At 54.7% G+C, this 21,655-nt stretch overlaps 1 protein-coding gene across 1 annotated transcript; it reads right to left on the bottom strand.

Annotated features, from left to right (window-relative positions):
- Positions 1 to 8,223: 8,223 nt before the first annotated feature.
- KCNK9 (potassium two pore domain channel subfamily K member 9) lies at positions 8,224 to 10,683 on the bottom strand. Its single transcript, XM_034668526.1, has 2 exons — positions 10,668 to 10,683; positions 8,224 to 9,065 (listed from the first exon to the last, which is right to left on the bottom strand). Exons 1-2 carry the CDS (start codon positions 10,681 to 10,683, stop codon positions 8,224 to 8,226), a joined length of 858 nt encoding a protein of 285 aa, XP_034524417.1.
- Between the last annotated feature and the right edge of the window lie 10,972 nt (positions 10,684 to 21,655).

A 21,655-nucleotide genomic window follows, 5' to 3' on the forward strand; every position in this document is an offset into this window, starting at 1 on the left:
CCCCCCGAGGCAGGAAGGGTCTGCCCTCTGTCCCAGGGCCCCAGAGCCTTGCCTGGCAGGTGTGGAGCCAGGGCCCAAGGGTCCCTGTCACTCACCGTGTGTTCCTGCATGCTCAGCCTCTATTCATGGTACTTCTGCAAGAACATGGCACTGACCTGGCTCCTGGAGACCCTCCCATCACAGGACCCCTCCCCCACTACAGGGTGAAAGGCCACAANTCAAAGTCCATGTGGCATTGCCAGGGGGCAGGGGGCGCGGAGCTACATACAGGATGCCACTCCTTGACCTTGGCCATACATCCTGGTGCTTACGCTGGACGCTCCAGTAGGAAGAAAGGTCTAAAGAACAGACCTAAGCCGCCAATGCTCACCCAGACAGCAGACACCCAGCCTCTTCTGCTGAACCCCTAACTCGAAGGACCTTGCCCTCAGCACCACAGCCACAAGAAGCTCCAGCTCCAGGGGAGAAACACGGACTAAGAACAGGGGCCCGGACCAGCATCTCAAAACTCCCATGAGGCCTCAGTTCCCTCCCTGAGGCCCTGGTCACAGGCAGGCACAAAATCCGTTGTTCGTAGAGTTGATCAGCAACTGACAAATCCTCGTGCCAAGGGAGCCCAGGAATTAGACCACAGTCTCATTTTGTTAGTTCAAGCTAATCTTCAGTAGCTGTTCGGCTTCATCAGGACGAGTCCCCTGGACGCCCAAGTGAAAGACCAAGCGGACCTTATCCAGACTTGTTCCCCCATGCAAACGACAGCGAACGTCCACAAGACTCAGAAAAACAAAACGCAACCATCAACCGCACCTAAACCACAGGACTCCACAGGATTCCAGTCTGGGGAGACTCCGGGCTCTATCTTTGGAGCTCGGTCACAAGAGGATGTCCCAGTAGGGACGTTAGGGTGGACAGGTCCTCCATGGAAGCGAGGTGTGAGAGGGAAGGGCCTTGAAATAAACTTGCTGTGTGGGCACTGGGGAGCCAGGGAAGGTTCCTGAGCATGAGAGTGGCTTGAACGACTTAGGATGTGACAAGTTTGTGAAGGTCACAGTCACACTGCCTCCTACTGGGCAGGTGAGGCTCTGTGGCAGGGTTCCACTGAGCGCTGGGTGTAATCTGTGCTCCTGGCATGTTCACACTCAGTGCCTTGGCCCAGGCCCCACCTCTGCCTACATCAGCACCCACTTGCCTCTTCAGGGTTCCCCTCAGATTTCTAAAAGCTACTTCCTCCACGAAGTCCTACCTGAATTCCTCAATCAGACTCCATCACTGCCTTTCCGTCTTCATTTCAAGTCAAGTGCCAGGAGTAACCCGTAGGAGCCCAGGAACTGGCCTGAGTGAGAACCCCCGCGAGGCACCCGGCGCGGACCAGGTGCCCGGTCAAGGCCACTCCTGCAGTTCCCACAGATGCTCTGTGTGGGAGGGTTTATTTCTAAACTCCACCTTAAAGCTAGGGAAACTGAGGCTCAGAGGGGGAAAACCACCCCCCACCTGTGAGTGCCAGAAGCCAGTCTCAGCTGTGCGAGGTGCCACAGGCTGAGCAGCTGCCCCCCCCCCGAGGCAGGAAGGGTCTGCCCTCTGTCCCAGGGCCCCAGAGCCTTGCCTGGCAGGTGTGGAGCCAGGGCCCAAGGGTCCCTGTCACTCACCGTGTGTTCCTGCATGCTCAGCCTCTATTCATGGTACTTCTGCAAGAACATGGCACTGACCTGGCTCCTGGAGACCCTCCCATCACAGGACCCCTCCCCCACTACAGGGTGAAAGGCCACAAAAGTCCTTCTGGAGACCGAAGGTGTACCAATCACCCACTTCAAGGGAAGTGGCCAGTTGTGGGCAGCTCGTGGCCTATGGCACGTGGCATATGCCACTCTAGCAGGCAGGTGCCAATGGATGGCCAATGGTGGGTGATGGATTCTCAGCACATGGCTGGGCATCGATTTCCAGGTAGGGAGCCACTGCCTGCATGGAAGTTAAGCTACGCCTTGATCACGGGGATGAATGGCCACTTAGGCAAGCATCTAGAAATGTGATCATCTTTATTTCCCTCTGTGGGCACTGCACAGCACTTACAGCTCTCACGGCCAGGGCCGTCAGAGCTGGCTTCCCAGGACGTTCTCGCACGACAGAGAGAAGTAGGGAGCCCACAGGACGGCATCCCTGAGTCCATCAGGGGCCTTTGAAGGTTGAGTGAGAGGCTCCCCTCTCCAGCTCCATGCCGGAGAACAGCAGGGAGGCATTCCAGGTAGCAGGAACAGCAGGGGCAAAGGCTCAGAGAGTCTGAATAGGCATATTTTCTTGATCAAAATGAAAGGTTACTTCGCCACAGCAGGTGAACTGCTTTATGTTATGAGCACTGAAAAATCCACGCTATAGAACTTGCCAATGCAAATATCTCAAAGACAGAGGTCCCAATTACAGGCCTTAATGGCCAAGAGCACCGCTACCACAGCCAGTTACAGCTTTATGATTATTAATGCTGGGAAAGGCTCCACGACCGTTACTACTCACTTAAGTACCTACCAGGAGCCAGAGTGCCCCGGCCAGCTGACAGGGATCCTTACAGCAATCCTCCTGGGCTCTACCTGCTAGCCAGCTTTGCACTCGCTGAAAGCCCGTCTCCATGTTCGTCTATTTCTAGCTGGATCACCCCCACAGGTGTTTAGGGTAAAGATTGCTGGTGCTCGCACAGCAGAGAGATCCAGGTCAGGAGTCAGAAATAGAAGAGTGGTGTTCAGCTTCGGCAATGAGACCCAGCATCCAGGAACTCATGGACACCCTTCTAGAAGCTTCCACTAGTTTCTCCAACAGAGGAGAGCAACATGTAATGTGACTTCTCTACAATGAGAGAGGTAATCACAGAGGTCTCGAGAGAGCCAGACATAATGCACTCATCGTGGTTACACAGGACAGCAGTGTTGTTGTCTTTCCTAAAATTCCCTCAATAAGGAAACCAGCAGACAGAAGCAGATCGTGGGGGCAACCCCCAAGACAACGGGCCTGGATTCCTCAAAATGGCCATGTCACGGAAGACAAACGAGGAGGAAGGATGTCCTAGATGGGAGCAAACTGGGGCAACCAGACAGGCGATGTGGGAGATGACCTTGTCTCTCGGATTCACAAGAAAGCTCTGGAGGCCATTTTGGGGATAGTTGGGAAACTGTGAATGTGGGCTGCACTTTAGATAATAATATTGCATGAATGCTCCATCTTCCAGGGTGTTAACGGCACTGTTCCCTGGGAGAACACTCTTGTTCCCAGGAGATCATTTTCTCTTTGGATGAACCACCTAAAAGTTGCAGACCCCAATTCATCCTCCAAACACGTCGGGGTGGGGGCAGGAGAGGGTCAAGCAAATGTAATACGGTAGTACAGACTGGTGAGTTTAGCTGATAGGTATACAGAAGCTCATCATACTTTTTTCAACTCTTCTTTAATCTGGAATTTTCCAAACAAAGTTGGTGGGGGAGAGTCATAAGGAAATAGAATTGGCCCCGGACACAGCAGCGTCCACCAAGGGGTGGTCAAGAAAGAGCCACATAAAATGGATTTATGCCCAGGGCTTTGGGGAACCTGGAATGCATGGGGCCCAGTTAGTGCAATGACATTCTGTTCTTGGAAAGGGGACAAGCGGTGGCACCATCTCCCCAGCCCCCTGCCAGACGAGATGGTCTCTGGTATTCTCTTTGGTGTCTCACCCTCCAAATGTGCCCAATGATTAGAACATCAGGCCGAAGGTCTTCATGGGTCAAATTCATTTTGTGCTAGGCCTTCCTAAGTCCTGCCCACTCTATCCCATCCCACTGTGTTGGGGGACAGCAACAGAGGCCCAGGGAGGTGAAATGACTTCTGGGGGCCCAGTGAGGCAGGAAGTGCGGGCTCTTCCCTGCCCTGCCAACCCTTCCTCTCCTCGGATGTATCCCAGGGTCCCAGAGAAGCCACGACTCTGGAAGAAACCCACACTGGAGCCCCAGCAGCAGGCCTGAACAGGACAGGCCCCTAGGCTGACCCCCTTTCAGAGTGAAGCCATCACACTAGGGCACTTCAGGGGATGGTATCCATCACACTACTGGAATGGACACAGTCCAGCCACACCTCAATGGATGCCTGTAACTGATATCTTCATTAGGGCCGATTATTTTAAAAAACCGCAGAAAGAAATAGGGCCATAGACCTCAGTGGTGGATGGTTTTTCTCCTCTGATTGCTGTCTGCTCTCCTACCCCCCTCCCCAGCTCCGTGAGTACAACGAATGCCTCTAACCCGTTCCCTCCAGCTTCCAGCTGCTGGTTGATCACTGCTAGGAATCAGGATCCACAAGGCTTTCAGGTCTAGGTGAGGCATAGAAAAGTGACCTCCTAGATTTCTCTGTGGGCTTCTGAGTTACTGTCTAGACGTTCCCCCACTTAAGGCCCCTCGTGCAGAGAAGAAATGGTGAGCCAAATTCTGCAGTCACTCTCCCCTTTTTATAGATGGGGTTCGAGCACCTGCAAAGGCAGGCCTCCGGGCAGCAGCGCGGGTCCGTCTGCTTCCTCTCCCAGTAGGGATTTCTGGGCTGCAAACGACCTGCTGTGAACATGCCCAAATGCAGTCACCTCCTCCCGGTCAGGGACATCCAGCAGGAGCACAACAGATGCTCAGGGAGCACCGGGCAGCCCAGAGTGCTGTGGATGGAAGGAAGAGACCGGACCCCAGCTCTGGCGCTAACCAGGCATCTCAAAACCCAGACAGTGGGTTCACGCCTAGGTAAAGAAGGGTCTACCGGTCCCGTGGCATGATAGCACCTTCCGCCCGGGTGGGTGTGGTCAAGAGTAAAACGGGAAGGTCTCTAGAAAGCACCCAGACCTGTGCCACGGCCCACCTTCCTCCTGTCTTTGGTGGAGAGGATGGATTGAGATCTCTCTGATGGAAAACACTCAAGCGAGAGTCCGAGAGCTCTTTAAGGACCTACGAGGCATGTTGATTTCTAGACCCCACTTCTAGAACTGGGTGGCCAGCCAGCCTCCTGTGATTCTGATAGAACGTGGCTCTTCCTCAGCTCGTCCTGACTGAAGCTGAAAACTGTCTCTAAACAATCTCATGTAACTTCTCCCCTTCGCTGAGTGGGCACTACTCCCTGGAAGGAGGGGCTGAGAAACCACACTTAGGAAAGAGGTCACCGGCTGTGGGAGGGAGGAACAGACTTGGCCTGAGGTGCGGAGGGACCTTCGAGGTGTAAGCAACAGCAGTGACCACACAGCCAGGAAGACAGCAGGAGAGACACCTGGGAAGACCAAGGGCCTGGCCGACTGATCTGAGATGCCAGTTCCCCCTTCCTGGGCCTCAGTTTCCTCCGCTGAAAATGAGGGAGCTCAGTGAGGTGACTCGGACTAAGCTTCCTCTTGGCTTTTGAAGATTCTCCTGCTGACTGAGCCGTCTCAGGTGGCCAAGCTCTCTGGATAGAAATGCCCCAGCCCCATTTTATCAAGAGGGAAGGACCGTGGAGGCCGTTGACTCGCTGTCCCCATGAGAGCACCCTGTTGGCATGCATGGAGGACTCCTTGGCCAGAGACCACATCAGGCCATCTGAGGAAAAGATGCACATCCCAAAGGAAGCAAACCAGTGTTACCCATTGTGCCCTGAATACTCCAAACATGGACGAGTATATTCAACTTCGGAAGAGAAGACTCCCTGATTGCCCTTCAGAGGGCCGAGCGGTAGCCAAGCACAGAGAACTAGGAGAGAGATGGAAGCAAGACAGATTCCACCTTGCTTTCAATTCTTAGGTTGGTGGTCATCACTGAACAGAAAAAATTTCGTCCTACAATCCTTAATGCTATAAAGAACGGTCAACTCTGCGGAAATCTAGGATACAGAATGTTTTCTCAATTTCCCTAGGAAAGGAGGAGCTCCCTGTCACTGGAAGCATTTAAACAGAGGAAAGCCACTTTAAACAGGTATTTTAGTCAGGGAATCAGCCCTGAATGAAGGGCTGAGCCCATGCTCCCCTGACTCCAGGGGCCTGGGCCATCTACCTGTGGACAAAGAGAAGCAGGTGCCCTCATTGGAGGACTGAATGAAGATGCCACGGCATGGCAGGGATCAGCTTCTTAGACCTGGACAAATGATTTGAGGACAAATCTTACAAAGGTTTTCATGAGAAACCGCACACTGATTCCAAGCATTCTCCTCCAAAGCATGAAGCACTCTGCAAAGATGCCCCAGCATTTTTGCACCTATGACCCCCCCCAAAAAATGAAAAATTTCTTCCAGACAAAAATTACTCCTATTACTTCTATTCTCTGGACAGATTTTGGAGCCCTAAAATTAAAAACATAAAAAATGAGTGAACGGAGACAATCTTGAAGGTTGAGAACTGTGGTTCACAGACCCCTTCTACAGGCCCTGTGGCCCAGACACGACAGTGTCTGCCTCTTCGGAGTCTGGACAGCTGCATTTCAGTCCAGTGGTCCAAAGGCTTGGGACTGGTGGCATTTGGTGCCTTCTCCTTTCAGGAATCTTGAAGGTCTCCTCCTTCTAGGGAGCAGATCCTCCATTCTGGGAGGTCCCACGGGGGCTCCTGCTGCTCCTTCTGGCAAAGCCAAAGTCTGCTTCTAACCAAGAGCCAGGAATGTTCAGTTTATGAAAAAGGCAGGGGAAGACAGGTGCCTTCTAGACATGGCAGGGGTGGTGACAAGGGAAATAAAAGTCACCTCTGGGAATTTAGATTCCAGATTTATCTTTATTCCTGTCATTGTAAAGGCCCCCGGGGAATCCTATCCGCTAGCCTAGCCCTCCCCCAAGGGATTCACAGGCCTTCCCTTTGGGTTGTTCAAAGGGCTGATGGGGAGGGATTTCTCCATGACTCAGGAAAATGGTCCCCTGAGATTGACAAGTTCCCAGCAGGCCAAGACACGGCTCCTTGCCTCTAAACGCTTCCTGAGACCAACACAGACTTGCCCTTCTTCACAAATCAAATGCAATTAGAGACTGTCTTTCTTGAAATACCTATATATATATATATATATTTTAAAACAAGGAATGCCCTGTCATTTTTTATTAGGAAAATAAACCCCATCCCACCTAATACCCACTCTCATCCAAGCATCCCAGACTTGACTTCTTACTTCTGCAGGGAGAGGCTGCGCAAGCCACCAGCACGGCCGCCGTCCTATAAATAAGAGGGAAGTCACAAAACCCTCTGCAGCTCCAACAATCTCCCAGTTTCCCCGGACTCTTCCAGTTGCACGGAAAATTGTTGCAGCTGCAGATGAGAGAAATGCCTTTAATAAATTAACGTTATCACTGGCTTTGGACTGCTGCAGTGCTAGTTTCGTTGTCTTGCGTTGCTAATGTATACCAGTTTAACAAAGTGCATGCTTCTAAAAAATTTTTGAACTGGCAAGCTAAAATGATCCATGTCTTCTTTCCCACCCACCCCCTAAAAAGAAGTTAATATAATTTAGAACCTAGCATTTAAAAAATATGGTCATGACACATCTGGGAGAAAGACCGCTGATGGAACATGCTTGACTTGGCAGAATGATAAATCAAAAACCTCGTGGGTTTTGTTTTCCTGTTTTGTTTGGAAGCCGCTGAAAGCAGGTTATTAACAGAACTGTGTCACGGAAAAGAAAACTGTGAATACCTGATACTTTCCGTTTTGTCACGTGGTGCGCACACACAGAAGCACACGGGCGTGTGCACTCCCTCACTCACACACTGCACACGCACGCACGCGCACACACACACACACAGCCACCCACCGCTGGGGGAGGAGGACACAGAGGAGCGAGGTCAGACAGGACGCGCGCGCGGGCACTCGCCCACTGGCCGCCAGGTGTGCAACTTTGGGTTGGGTATCCTCTCAGCTCTGCCTGGTGGTCTTGGTCTCAACACCTGTCCTGGGAAAGCCACCCCAGAGATGGGGCAGGCTGCGGAGAAATGTAAGGCATACTTCGCTGGGAAGGAAGGAAGAAATCCATGCTTCATGCTCAGACGCGAGTTTCAGAGGAGGACGGGCCTTTCTTTTCCCTTTGGCCTGCTCTGTCTCGCCGGGGAGGGCAGGGAGAGGTGGGGGGGGGGAGGTAGGAAACCACGGAAAAAGGAAGAAGAGAAGGAATAAAGAGAATGAGGACAACGGTAAAGGATACTAATAATAAATAAGAACGAAAGGACGAGGTGGGCCAGTGGAACTCGAGGTCAAACAGGACAAACGACTTTTTCCGCCTGCGCCGCGCGCCCCGCACCCTAGATGGACTTCCGGCGCCTCATCAGCCTGTGGCTGTCGGTAAAGCTATGTAACCCGGGAGAAACGGAGCTGATGGGGGAGGGGAAGAGGCTGTTTTTCAATGTGCTTGGTGAGATCTCCTCGATCTTGTACGAGATGGAGTGGAAGTACTGGGGGGCGAGCTTGGCGCTGAAGGAGTTCTGCTGCGCGGCCGGGCGGCCTCCGTACTCCTGCGGGCGGTAGCAGGTGCAAGAGCACACGGAGTGCAGGTCCGGCACGTCCGCCTTGTACCGGGGCCGGCCCTGCCGCGCCTCCTCGGGGATGTGGATGACCATGCTGTTGCGGTTTCCGGCCAGGGACGCCCTCTCCTCGGCGTCCCGCCGCTCGTCCTCGCTGTTCATGGTCAAGAACCTGAGGACCACCAGGTTGAGGAAGGCCCCGATGACCGTCAGCCCCACCAGGATGTACATAAAGCTAAAGGCCACGTAGAGCGGCTTCTTCTGCAGGGCGCCCTTGGTCTGCAGGGCCACGTAGTCCCCGAACCCAATGGTAGTCAATGTGATGAAGCAGTAATAGTAGGCGTGGAAGAAGCTCCACTCCTCGCACTGGGAGAAGGCGGCCGCCCCGATGCACAGCGTCCCCATGCAGGAGAAGAAGCCCACGGTCACCATGTTCTCCATGGACACGTCGGTGTTGCGCATGCCGCAGCACTTCTTGATGCGTTTCAGCAGGTAGCGCACGAAGGTGTTCATCCGCTCGCCCAGGCTCTGGAACATGACCAGCGTCAGCGGGATGCCCAGCACGGCATAGAACATGCAGAAGGCCTTGCCCGCGTCGGTGCCGGGGGCGGCGTGCCCGTAACCTGAGCGGAGGGGGCGAGAAAACAGGGAGAAGGAGTGAGGCGAGGTCCCGTGAGGTCTGGGGTGGGGTCAGACATGGCACTGCGGTGGGCATGGGGCCTGGGTGTGCCCATAACCTGGCAGAGAGAGGAAGAGGAGGCCAAGGGAGGGCCAGGGAAGAGGTGTCACTTGAGGCCGGGGTCGGGAAGGGGGTCGGGGCACTTCCATCGGGATGGAATCTGGGGCCTGCGTATCCTGGAGGGAGGGGGGAAGAACCAGGAAGAATCAGTGAAGTGTCCTTTGACGCTTAGGGACGGGAGCATTTGGGGGCATCTCATCGGGGCCAGTTCAGAGGAAGAGTACAGAAGGCATTTCATTGTTCTTAGAGCAAAACAAAGGTTGTAAAAGGAAAAGCAGCATACTCACTAATAAGAAGACTGCAAGCGTAGTGAGTCCAAGGGAGAGAATTAAACATGCCCACCGTGGATCAACATTACTGTCGCATACCAGGCTCTGTGTGGAGTCCTTGTCCTACAGGGCCCCATTCTGACCTACTAACAGCCCCACACACTAGGCATAATGAGTCTGACACTGAAGACAAGAAAACGACACTACTTAATAGCACGATAACTTGAGTCCTTCAGGGCTGGGATTTGAACCCAGAGTTTTCAGGCACCAAGGATGAGGCTCAAAAGCAGAGATTCTGCATCAAGAGAAGTAAGTGCAGACTGTACTATAAACACCACGAAGGCAAAGACTTGGGACCTGTTCTGTTCACTGCCGGATCCCCCACACCTGGAGTAACACCTAGCCCGTAGAAGATTCAGTAAGTGAAGGAAGGTAGTTGTTGTGCCACTGCGTGAATCTGAGCTTCTTAGGAGAGAGGGAGCAAATAATCCTCTAAGAACCACACATATGTAAGTGCTTTTGAAACTCTTCATGCAACTTCGCAGCACATCACTTCATTAATCCCCTACATCAATTGTGCAAGGCTGAGTCTCTGTTTTGTCACATTCAGAAAGAGGATGGGGTGCTGCAAGGGTGGACTTACCCGCCAGGTGTCCTTCAGCTACTTAGTCATAATAGTATCAGAGCCAGGATAGGATCTGTACAACATGGCAAGAAGAACGAGATTCAGTGGGCTCTAGGTCAAGTTCTGGGCTAATACTGCCCAGGGGGGAAAAAAAAACCAAACCCGAAACACAGGCAGTATTTGGACTGACAGCTTGGAGGATGAACATGGCCTTCCAACATCTCAAAGCCTGCCCCATCAAGAAAGGCTTCCCTGATGTTACCCAGAGCCATATGCTCATGGGCTCCTAGTCATTTAACCAGCTGTATCATTATTTTGGGCACCGGACCACCTCTCCCAGCCCTGGCTTCTTCATCTGTTACATGGGATAATAATAATTCCCAGGTGGGGGTGTGCAGATCTGCTAAGTCACACAGCACCTAGTCCAGGGCCTGGTACTCTGTAGGGACCAACCAGACCCCAAGACCTCCACGCCGTCCACTGTCTCCCACAGAAAACTTCATCTGACTGCTCAAGCCCACACCTCTCCACCAAGGCTTCATCACTTTGTCTGTCTGTCTCTCCCCTGGCAGGAATTTGTGCTGTGTCCTACCTGCCCCAGGGGCCATACTCTCACTACAGAGATGACATCATTTGTTTGCCTCCAGGAGGCCTTCTCTTCATCCTCTCTGGCCCTCAGCCCCACTGAGCCAGTACTGAGCTCCAGCCCCTCAAAAACCCCATAGTCCTTGCAAAAGAGGGAAAATGATATGAAGGAGGAGTCAGGCCAGAAAAGATAGAATGGGGAAGCAGAAAGCTAATGGGGAGAGCAACAAATATAGCAATAGAAATCCAACAGAGAGAACAGAGAGAAATACAGGTTTAAAATAAATTTTGAAAGCCTCAGAGACCTTCAGGAAAATATCAAAAGGCATCCCAGAAAGAAAAGAGAAAATAAGACCAAAAAAATTTGAAGAAATAGCCAAAATTAACCAAATTTGGTGAAAGGCACAGGTTTACAGATTCAAGAAGCCCAGTGAACTCCAAGTAGGATAAACAGAAAGAAAACCACACATCGGTGTCAAACTGCTGAAAACCAAAGAGAAATCCCTAAGGCAGCCAGAGAGAAACAAGATATCACCTAGAGAACGATGTGAATACCTCTTCCTTCTAATCATAAACAATGGGGGCCAGGAAACAGTGCAATAACATCTTTAAGGAGCTTAAAAAAAAAAAAAGACTGTTAACCCAGAATTGTCCATCCACAGGAAACATCCTTTAAGAATGAAGTCAAAATACATTTTTACATGAAGGAAAACTTGTTTCCAGTTGATCTGCACAGAATATTACCAAAGGAAGTTCTTCTTCCTAGAGGGAAATGATACCAGGATACCAGATGGAGTCTTAGGTCTTCAGGAAAGAATGAAGCACATCTTGGTAAACAACTGGGTTTATATTTATACAGAATGCAGGGGTGGGAGCCCTACTATATCTCCAGATAGCTCACCTGCGTAGCTGATACAAAAGCCAGATGGATGGTGGAAAACAGTAGAATGTTGGAAACTGAGTAAGGTGGTAATATTAGCTAATGGTGTCGGATGTGATATATTTACAAGAGGAAACCAACACAGCATTTGCTGGGTCAAAAATTGCACCTGGGGTGCGCAGACCGCACCCATTCCTGTCAGTAGCGACGTTCAGAAGCGGTTTCCTTCACGTGGCTGGACAGCAGTATGTCTGTAGACCCTGTGTCCGGTCTCCTGTCATCTGTCCTACTGCATATTGAAAGGACTTTATCATTATGATGCCCCCAGTATATCTCACTGCTCCATTGATAACCCCCCCCCACAGTGGGGACATGCCTTGGTAAGGTGCGTGAGAGAGTGTGGGAGATGAACGCCACCAAAGTTCAGGGCCTTCCACGTTAATAAATCTCTGGCCCTGTGGTTTGGGCACAGGACTCTTCCCACTACAATGACAGATAAGCTGCTGAATGTACAATGGTTCCGGGAAAGTGACAGCCAGGCAGGACATCTTCAATTTCCCCATCCGGATGCACCCACCTCCACCCTGCTGTCTGGTTTCCAGTTAGTTGGTCAGAGGTCAGAAGGGAGGAAGGTGAGGACCTTGCAGGCTCACATCATGGAGCTACTCTCTACAGTTCCAGTAACTGTTCCCAGACACACAGACAACGCTCCACCATTGCTCATCCAGAATGCCACAGCTTCCCTGGTTGCTTTCCCTCCACCACACCCATGCTTTCCAGAAGAGTCTATAAACAGCCCACTAATATCTCAAATTGAGAGTGTGACTTCCTGCAAAGGCCGAACGGATATACCGTGTGTATTCTCCACTGGATCTGCTCACCATCTCTGCTCTGACACAACACTACAGGCACTGCCTATGGACAGGTCTATACCTATCACGTCTATGTACAGGGTATGCATAAACTGTGCAACCCACAGATGTTGCATCTATGGGTACTTGCTATAGAATATGTACGGCATACCCTTGGAATGCCATGCACAGTATGCCTGTGTGGGGAGAGTAATACACGCACATACACACAGCACGTATACCGATACATAGAAAGCACATACAGTATACCCATAGCACACCTGCATTCATGAATGGACTCTGTCTACACTGTATGTGTGCGTGTGCATGCAGACTACACTCAAGGCACCGGATGTGTGCACATGTATGTGTGTGCTTCAGGGAATGCTGGTGCGTATTTATAAGTCACCAGCACACATCATAGCTACGAGTTACAAGGATGAGAAGAGAGGGAACGTACGTGCGCCAGAAGTTGGGAAGACGCCTCTCCTTCCCAAGAGGACAACAGGTACAAATCTCCAATGTTCTCACAGAACCTGTGTGACAACTCAGGTCCGGGAAGACTGGTTTTTTTCATCTGTGAGTGGATGAATGCACTCTGGCTTCCCTGGGTTGGGAGCCGTATTCGTGTGTTCCAACGTTTTCCATTCAGACGTGTCCAGACCGTTGACTGTGTCCCAGGACCTGTGCTTGTCACGGGGGATCCACAGGGACTTCTTTCCCCCAAATATTCCAGCCAGCCCATGACCAGGGCCCTTCCAATGCCCAGCACGAGGGGGGCCTTACACGGAGGTTGAGGGCATGGGTGTCAAGGCCATGGAGGACCCCCAGGGGCAGCTGCCTGTTCTCCTTGATCATTTCTGTCCCCCAACCCCTGCTTAGCACCTGTCCTGGGAGCTCAGGAGCTGTGGCTCCATCCCCATCCCGGTTTTCTCACTAAGGCCCAGGCTCCCAAGCACCTTCCTCCTCCACCTCTGAGCCCTGCAGGGGCAACACAACCTCAGGAACCCCACCTAGGACTACACCGCTCGTCCTCCCACCATTGCAAATGAGTAATTCGTCCTTCTGGCAAAGCAATGTCTAACAATGATTTACACCGGGCTCAGGAGGCCTGCACAGGGCACAGAAGAGCTACTGCACCCAGGCAGTCCCAGAGGGATGCCTCTGAGGGGCTGCTCCGCCGCGCCCCTCAACTCACTGGCCGCAAGTGCAGGATGAGGCTGAGAAAAGGAGGGGAGAGCGGCTTGTAGCTGCCCTGCAAGGATGGGACTATCCTTCCCCAGCCCTGGGCCTGGCACCCCTGCAGGCAACCAGCCCTGACCAGCATGAGCACCGCCCTGAGCCCCACCAGTGGAGAAGGGCCCCCGGCTGCAAAGCTCCCTGCACACAGGAGATGCAGCGCCTCGCGCATCATCCACACCAAGCCGTGCCCGCCCCCGCCCGTTCCTGCTGACTTTTCTGCATGTGTGGGGTCAGGGACAAACTTACTCATGGCCCCAGTGCTGACCCAGATAGGCTGCTCTGGTGGCCACTGGGGGCCAGGTCCCTGGGGGTGGAGACTGCTGACCAGGATGGTGACTGTACTGACAGTCTGAAAAGCCACCCCCTGGTGCTGTGCCCCAACACCAGGCTCCCTGACCTCCAGGGTGCAGGACCTCAGATGAGTCACCCACGAGTCTGTCCGAGGTGCTGACCCACCCACCTTCCCCTGCCTGCCTCCCTCACCCCTCAGCACACAGCACCTGGTGTCGCCCCAGCCTCCCGACCCCTGCCAGGGCCCTGCTCCCCATCCTTCCACCCGGCAGTGTCAGTGCAGTGCCACGGGGCTGGCCAGGAGGGAGCGGAGATGCTCACAGGTTCCCGGCCCCGCGCTGGAGCTGACAAGGACACAGATCTGAATCGAATTCAAGGGCCCTTGCTGCCATGAGGAGTAGGGTCCTTGTCAGAGGGACCCCAGCTCCTGAGACCCAGCTTAGCTCCCCTGAGTGGTGGGGCTGGTGCTTGGGGCCCAGGAAGGGTGCCAGAGGGGGCCGGGGGTTGAACACCCGCTACGGCCCTCCCCAGGCCAGGCCCTGTGCGGGTTGCAGAAGAATCAGAGAGGACAAAAGAGCGGACCGGCAGCTCCGGGGAGGCGGAGCAGTGTCAGATCATCGGCTTGGCCTGTACGTGCCAGATGCTGGGGAAGCACAGAAGAGTGCCCAGCTCAGACTGGGCTTACCGCCACTCAGGAGTCTTCAGAGTTTTGACGAATGAATAGAAGTTTGCTCAGGCTGCCCACTGCTGCTGGATTCTGACATTACTCTGTGCATCAGCCCCTCTCCCCGGGCCTGGGCCCTCTCTGTCAGCAGGTGGCAGGGCCCAGAACCAGGCCTGAGCCCCGGATCCTGGCCTCCCCACCAGGAGCGCTAAAGGCAGGGCAGGTAGAGCGGGAGGGCAGAGCTGGTGTGGGTGCGTGTGGTGACGAAGCTTTAGGAGAATGGAAAGGAAGGCCCTGTGCCCTGCCCCCCATATTCCAGCACATGAACCCCACACTCCTGGAGGGTGCTCACGTGCTAAGCCCAGAGGGGGCTGGGGCATTCTAAGAGCTGCAAGGTTATCCTTATGAGGAAGGCATGAAGGCAGCCCTGGAAAAGGCCAACTGTCCCCATAATCAGAGGGGTAAAGCGAGGCCCAGGGGCAGCCATGCCGCCCCAACTCCACACAGCGGGCCAGCAACAAGCTTTCGAAGCTTCCAATCGGAAAAGGACAAATGGACTATAAAAACAATAAACCCCACTTTGAAAAGCTGTCTGTGGACTCTGCACTGCCATTCCTGGGCATCCCAGAAGGACACCTCAGTTTTCCCATCTGTGAAATGGAGCAGAGATGAAGCTGGAATGAGAGGCTCTCATCAGATCCCCAGGGCCCCTCCCTGTGACCATCTGTGCCGCCATATTCTTGGGTGGAAGCCCTAGCCCCCACATGATGATACCTGGAGGTGGGGCGCTGGGTGGGGGAGGGATCAGGGCTACATGAGTTCATGAAGACAGGCTTCGGGATGCGATTAGTGTCCTTCTAAGAGAGGAAGGGACCAGAGCTCGCTCCCTCTCTGCCGTGAGCAGACACGGTAAGAAGGGGGTGTCTGCTGCCAGGAAGAGAGCCCTCCCCCAAAACTCCCCCAGCCCTCTCCCAGCCCTCAGTATGCCGGCACCTTAACCTTGGACTCCCAGCCTCCAGAACTGGGAGAGTACCTGTGGTTTAAGCCCCCAGTCTGGGGTATTCTGTCACTGCAGCCTCTGAGCCCAGGCCGCGCTGGAGCTGAGCCCCCACCCCAGGCTGGCACTCGGATGCTGGGTGCAGGCCTTCCAGCCCCAGGTGCCCCTGCACGTCCCCAGCCAGTGAGGCCTAGGCATGAGGGAAAGGACCGGTCACCTGCTCGCTCTGCGCTCACCTCCCATCTCCAGACCCAGGGTGGGGGCTGGGGGCCTCCAGGGCAGCCCTACCTCCAGACTCCTTTCTCACCCATAGACACTGACCAACCCTGCTGGAGAGTCCCAGCTGAGGACACCACGGGCCAGGCTGTTAGTAGGGGGGTCCTCTCCTCCCTCGCTCCCCCTGCCTCCTGGCCAGACCATGAGCTCTGAGGGCAGTACTGCCCACCCCTGACACACCTCTGCGATCCCAGAGCACGGCACGGGGGAGGCATGGGGGAGGCATGCGGAGTTCAGATGGATGCAACACTGTGCGAGTGGCTTCTGTCTTCCGGACACTGCCTGGGAAGTCTGGCCAGTCCTGAGCCCGCTGCTGAGCCCAGCGTGGCTGGGAGGGGTGGTCAGATCTGCCCAAGACACCACATCATCCAGCCTGATTTCACGGCCCCATTAGTATACTTAGCCAACCTCCCTGATCTGCCCTGGGAGAGGCTCGCCGAGAAGAGGCCCACATCTTCTGGCTGTAGCTGGGCAACAAATAAAATGGACAGGATCCTGCTTTCCGAAGGGGAGCGATACAGGGAAGGAGGCTCATAAAATTAATCATTTCTATTGGGTCTGGGGCTCCCCAAAGAACCAGCTGTGGCTAGAAGGCAGCCCTCCCTTGCAAGATGCCTTCTGCTCCTCACTGGCTCCTCCTAGATTTTCCAGAAGTCGACAGGCACCAGGTATGAGCAGCTACCCAGATCTGCTCCTATTCTGGACAGTGTTTCATTAAAGATTATGCCACGAGTGTCCGACAGGCTCTCTCCACTGGGAAAAGTCAGGAGGGCAGCTGGGCCCTGTGGGTCACAGACCAGCCTCGCTGCTGACACTCTAGTGCTCAAGAACTGTCTGGGGCTCCCTAGAGCTCCCTGGGAATCTGGGCCCATCACCACTGTCCTAAATGACTGTCCCAGGCTTCCGGAGCCCTGCACAGTTGGCAAAGCTTCCCTGTTCTGGAGTGCCCCTCCCTGAAGCCTGCCCTGGTCCCTTGGCCAGAAGAGATCGACCTAGCTTTGAATTCCCACTCCAGGACACCACAATGGAGTGGACGAAGACTGGCCCCCAGCATGGGGCTGACTCAGGCTGGAGCCCTGATTCTGCCCCTTAGGGACCTTGGGTGGTCACCTCCCTCCCCAGGCACCCTCTTTCTCTCCTGTCAAGTTCAGGGGGGCTGGGCTGCTCCCTGAGCAGCAGCGGCCGTCACAGCTAGCAGCTGGGTGAGGGTGGTCGTGGCCATCCCCTCCGGCCCACAGCCACCTGGGCTGGGGACAGACCGCCCCACACAGGGAAGGAGGTGGCTATACACAGGCCCTGGGCAGTGGGAACTCACTGCTGGAAGAGAATGAAATATTTATAAAGGACACACAAGGTTTTTGTGCTGATAGGAATTAAAATAGGCACACTTTCCATTAAAGAATGACTCAGGGTGGCTTTGAGCAGGGAGGTGCCAGGGAGGGGAGCTGCCCTCGGCCCCTTCTGCTTCCTGGCTGGCTCCCCACTTCAGTGTGCAACAAGCATCCCACTCATCCAGCCTCCCTGGTGCTGGCCGTGCTCAAGCCCCCGAATGAGCTCCGCATGTTTATTAAGACCCAGGTGTCTGCAAACACCAAAAAGGAAAATGACTCATGGGGCCCCCGGGGGATGGGGAAGCGGAGAGTGGGCACGAAGGGTCCTCAGGAGGCAACTGGGTAGGGTCAGTAACTCCCAAGGCCTGCATCTGGCTCCATCTGCCACGTACTGCCCGTGACCTTGGGAAAGCCACCTGGACCCTCTAAGCCGGGGCTTCCTCTCTGTAAAGGGGACTACAGAGTAAAGCAGTCCCTTCCAGGTACTACAAAGCTTGTCCATGTTCATCTGAGAGGGATGCCCTTTGTTGCAGCTGCCCCAGGTGGGGTCGTCCTTCTCTCAATGTAACAGAACCGGGTACCACCGTGTGGCCTTGGCTCATGTGCAGGTCTCCCCATTCATTTCTTTTTTTAAGATTTTATTTATTCATTTGACAGAAAGAGAGACAGCCAGCGAGAGAGGGAACACAAGCAGGGGGAGTGGGAGAGGAAGAAGCAGGCTCAGTGGAGGAGTCCGATGTGGGGCTCGATCCCAGAACGCTGGGATCACACCCTGAGCCAAAGGCAGACACTTAACGACTGAGCCACCCAGGCGCCCCAGGTCTCCCCATTCAAACCCTAAGAGAGGAAGGTGCTTCTTATGGGCTCTGATCGGGTCGCCAGCAGAGCCCTGAACCAATGAGACTTTTGCTCTTTCCGGCCCAACTAGGAGGGTGCTAGAGTGTGATGTCCAGAGCCACTGAAGTCATTTCAGCACCATGAGGATTGAGCGCAACTACAGATAATTCCCTACCCTGAGAGCCAGGGTGTACCACTCCACCCCCGTGTCTGAGCCCAGCTGAGAGTCAGCCCTACTCACAGTCAGCCTCTTTCTCACTAAGCCTTTTGGTTTCAGCCGCTGGTTTGATCATAACTGATTAACACTCAACCCGCCCTGCACCTCAGCATGACTACCAATAATGAAGAGGGGTTTTGTGTGGATAACACAGCCCTCTGCAGTTCACAGGCCCTGCACCTGACATGGCTTCTCTTACAAGCGCCTCAGATCCGTCTGCAGGGACATGGCGGGGGGTGGTGAGGGAACCAGCGTGAGGGTAGACGGTGGCCCCGGGACAGCCCGGGCCTCTGAAAAAGCAGCTGCAGCCCAGCCGGGCAACAGGGCACAGGCCAGGGCGACCCAGCGTCCTGATTTTTAAGGAGAAGCTGGAAATAACAATTTTTAAAAATTGTGGACTCTAATTGGTGTCTAATTAGACATTTTAAAACGTGGCACAGGCCAAACAAAATAAAACAGGCCATCTGTTTGTCTAAAACAGAGGTCGTGATGCTCCAGATATGGCGGAAAAGGAGACAAGAACCAGAGGAGAGAAGGTGGGAAAGGGGAGGCAGGGGAGCAAGTGAAGGTCAGTGAGCCCCATGACACGCACTGCCTACCACCCTCCCTCCGTGGCCGTGAGCCCGCCGGGGCAGCAAACACTGGTCAGGCCACTTCACAGATGCATAAACCAAGGCAGCAAGAAATGCCATCGCCCCATGGAGGCAGCTTCCCCAAGTGGGCCAAGGCCAGCCCTGCCCCCACACGGACAGGAGAGCCACACCGAGGTGGGCACGGTCCTCCTGGGTAGACCGAAGCCCCTCCTGTAATCCCCGTGGGGAACTCCACTCCAGAACGTGTGAACCCACTTCACAGATGAGAACACTGAGGCTTTTTGCCCAGGGCCCTCGGGTTCACAGTCCCAAGCCCTTAGCCCTTCTTGGAGCCATGAGGAGGCCCCGGTGACTTGACTATTCGCAGGTTTGGCACCACCCTGTGTTCTCTGGAGGGAAATTTGGTAGATTTGGGGTTTTCTTTAATGAAAGAACAATTCCCTCATATGCTTTGAAAAGTGTTATTAATTTCCCAAATAGTTCCCTTGTGGTTTCCCTTCATTTTATGTCTTAAGGGGAAAAGGGAACTTAAAAAATTATTTTTGAAAAATATACAAGCCTCCCAGGCACGGATTTCTGACAAGAGCTCACGCCAGGCCTTCCTCCTGCTTGGCGCTGTGCGAGGGCTGGGCGGGCTGGACGCGGGGCGCCCGGGGAGGGCACAGCCCGTGCTGGCCACGCGGGGAGCCTGCCGATCAGCACGTCAGCCTGACGCCCGCTCCCGCACCTCTGCCGGATGGACACGTCATCTCCTCGCTGGTCTGCGGTCATCCCTCAGGAGCGCCTCTCAGGCCACGGACGCCCAGAAGCCCTGGCCCAGAAGATCCTTCGTGATCGCAGGATCCAGTCAAATGACGTGTTATTATCTCAATTTATGAATGAGGAAGCAGCCTGGGCAGCCCCGTGTGCATCCCCCTTAGTCCCCAAAATGTCCCTGCGAGGCGGGCCTCAGGGAGCCCCTGGGGAAGCAGATGCATGCAGGGGTCCTGCTGCGGGCCTCCCGCTCACCCAGACGTCAGCGGGACAGTAAGAGGCCGGGCTTTACAGCCGGCTTGACGGCTCTGTCTGCTCTTAGAACAGACCCAAGTAACGAAGACATACGTTCTTTAAAAATCATTTTGAGCAGTTCTATTCTTAGGTATATAGCCCAAAGAGCTGGAAATAAGTATTCAAACACAGCAGCACTATTCACAACAGCCAAAAGGGAGAGACAACTCAAATGTTCACCCATGGATGAATGGATAAGCGAAACGTGGTCTATCCCTACGATGATGGCTTATTACTCGGCCTTGAAGAGGAAGCATATTCCGATACGTGGTAGGATGTGCGTGAGCCTGGAAATACTATGCTAAGCGAAAGACGCCGTGTGCCAAGGACACATGCAGCAGGACTCCTGTATAGGAAGCGCCCAGAACAGGCAAATCCACAGAGGCAGGAAGCAGATGAGAGGTCGTCCGAGGCTGGGGTGGATGCCTGATGGGTCCGGGGTTTTCTCTGGGGATTGAAATTGTCTTGGAACTAGACCAAGGAGGTGGCTGCACGATTCTGGGAATGTACTAAATGCCACTGGACTGAGGATGTTAAAATGTGAATTTTAAGTTGTAGGAATTTTACTTAAATGAAAAGAGTAAAGAAGCCCGTGTTTTTAAAGCAAAACTCTTCCTTCTTTCTACCTGAGGATGAGGGAAGTGGGGAGTGGGGGAGGCCTGGGGTCTGTGGGTTCTGGGAGGAGGCACTGAGCTGGCCTGGGCACAGGAGCTCAGGAGACACCGAGGCCACTCTGGAGAAGCCCAGGTTCTCGGCAGCGCTGCCCTCCCTGCGGGCCTGCTCGGGAGGGGGCGGGGGGCGGGGTCGCAGCCTTAACACTGGCTGTCCATCTGAGGACCACTGCCCTAGTCGGCACCCACAGTCTCTGGGCTCCCTTAACCAACCCCCACGCGGGCCTCTGGACACAGGTGACAGACATCAGCCCTGAAGCAGCCATAGGACACTCTGCTCACAGAAGGCCCATGGCATGCAGCTCAGACCACGGCCTGGGGGGCAGTCAGGGCACAGTGGCACCCTCTGACACAGGGGTGAGGACCAGGCTGGGGAGCGGGGGGTGGCCCAGCCAGCTCCCTCCAGCCACGAGATGGCAACGCACCCAGGGCTGCGGGGCTCTGACGAGGCACCCACCGGGGTCCCAGCTCTGGCCCGAGCACGATGGACACCAGAGGCACGACGAGGTCATGGTCAGCCCCGGCCTCTCGAATACCCTGGGCCTGGACCACAGAAGCATGGACCCTGCTGCCCCTGGGAGAGGCTGGGGCCCTCCACCCACCAGACCACTTTGCTTCTGCCACGGAACAGGGACGCGTGCAAAGGGCTGAGACTGGCTAGAAGCCTCTGTCCCTCCGTGTGTCCCTCCGACCGTCCCTCCGTCCCTCCAAGTCCTCACACTGGCAGGCCCTCCCTGGCTCCGTGGACAGCCGGCAGCGACCGAGGAAGCACGGGCGCCCTCTGGCGGGCACTCAGCGGCCGTGTAGACCCCGTCCTGCCACAGCCCGCGTCTCCCTGGGCCCGCGTCCAGGGCCTGGGCAGCAGAGAGCCATTCATCTCTTCCGTAGGGATACAGCCCTGTGCTGAGTTTCTCATCAGATGTCCCCATCAGTCAATGGCAGTGCTGACGACAGTGAGTAACCGTCCTAACGCCGAGCCACTGACCACAACCACCGCGGCGGCCGCTGTCGGCTGGGCCAGGAACGGAGCTAAGTGACTTAAAGACTCCCTCACTGTGGGGCAGAGGCCGCCCTCCCAGGTGAATGCTGTTGCCCCCC

This window comes from Ailuropoda melanoleuca, chromosome 9 (assembly GCF_002007445.2).
Source record: "Ailuropoda melanoleuca isolate Jingjing chromosome 9, ASM200744v2, whole genome shotgun sequence".
Taxonomy (NCBI): Eukaryota; Metazoa; Chordata; class Mammalia; order Carnivora; family Ursidae; genus Ailuropoda; species Ailuropoda melanoleuca.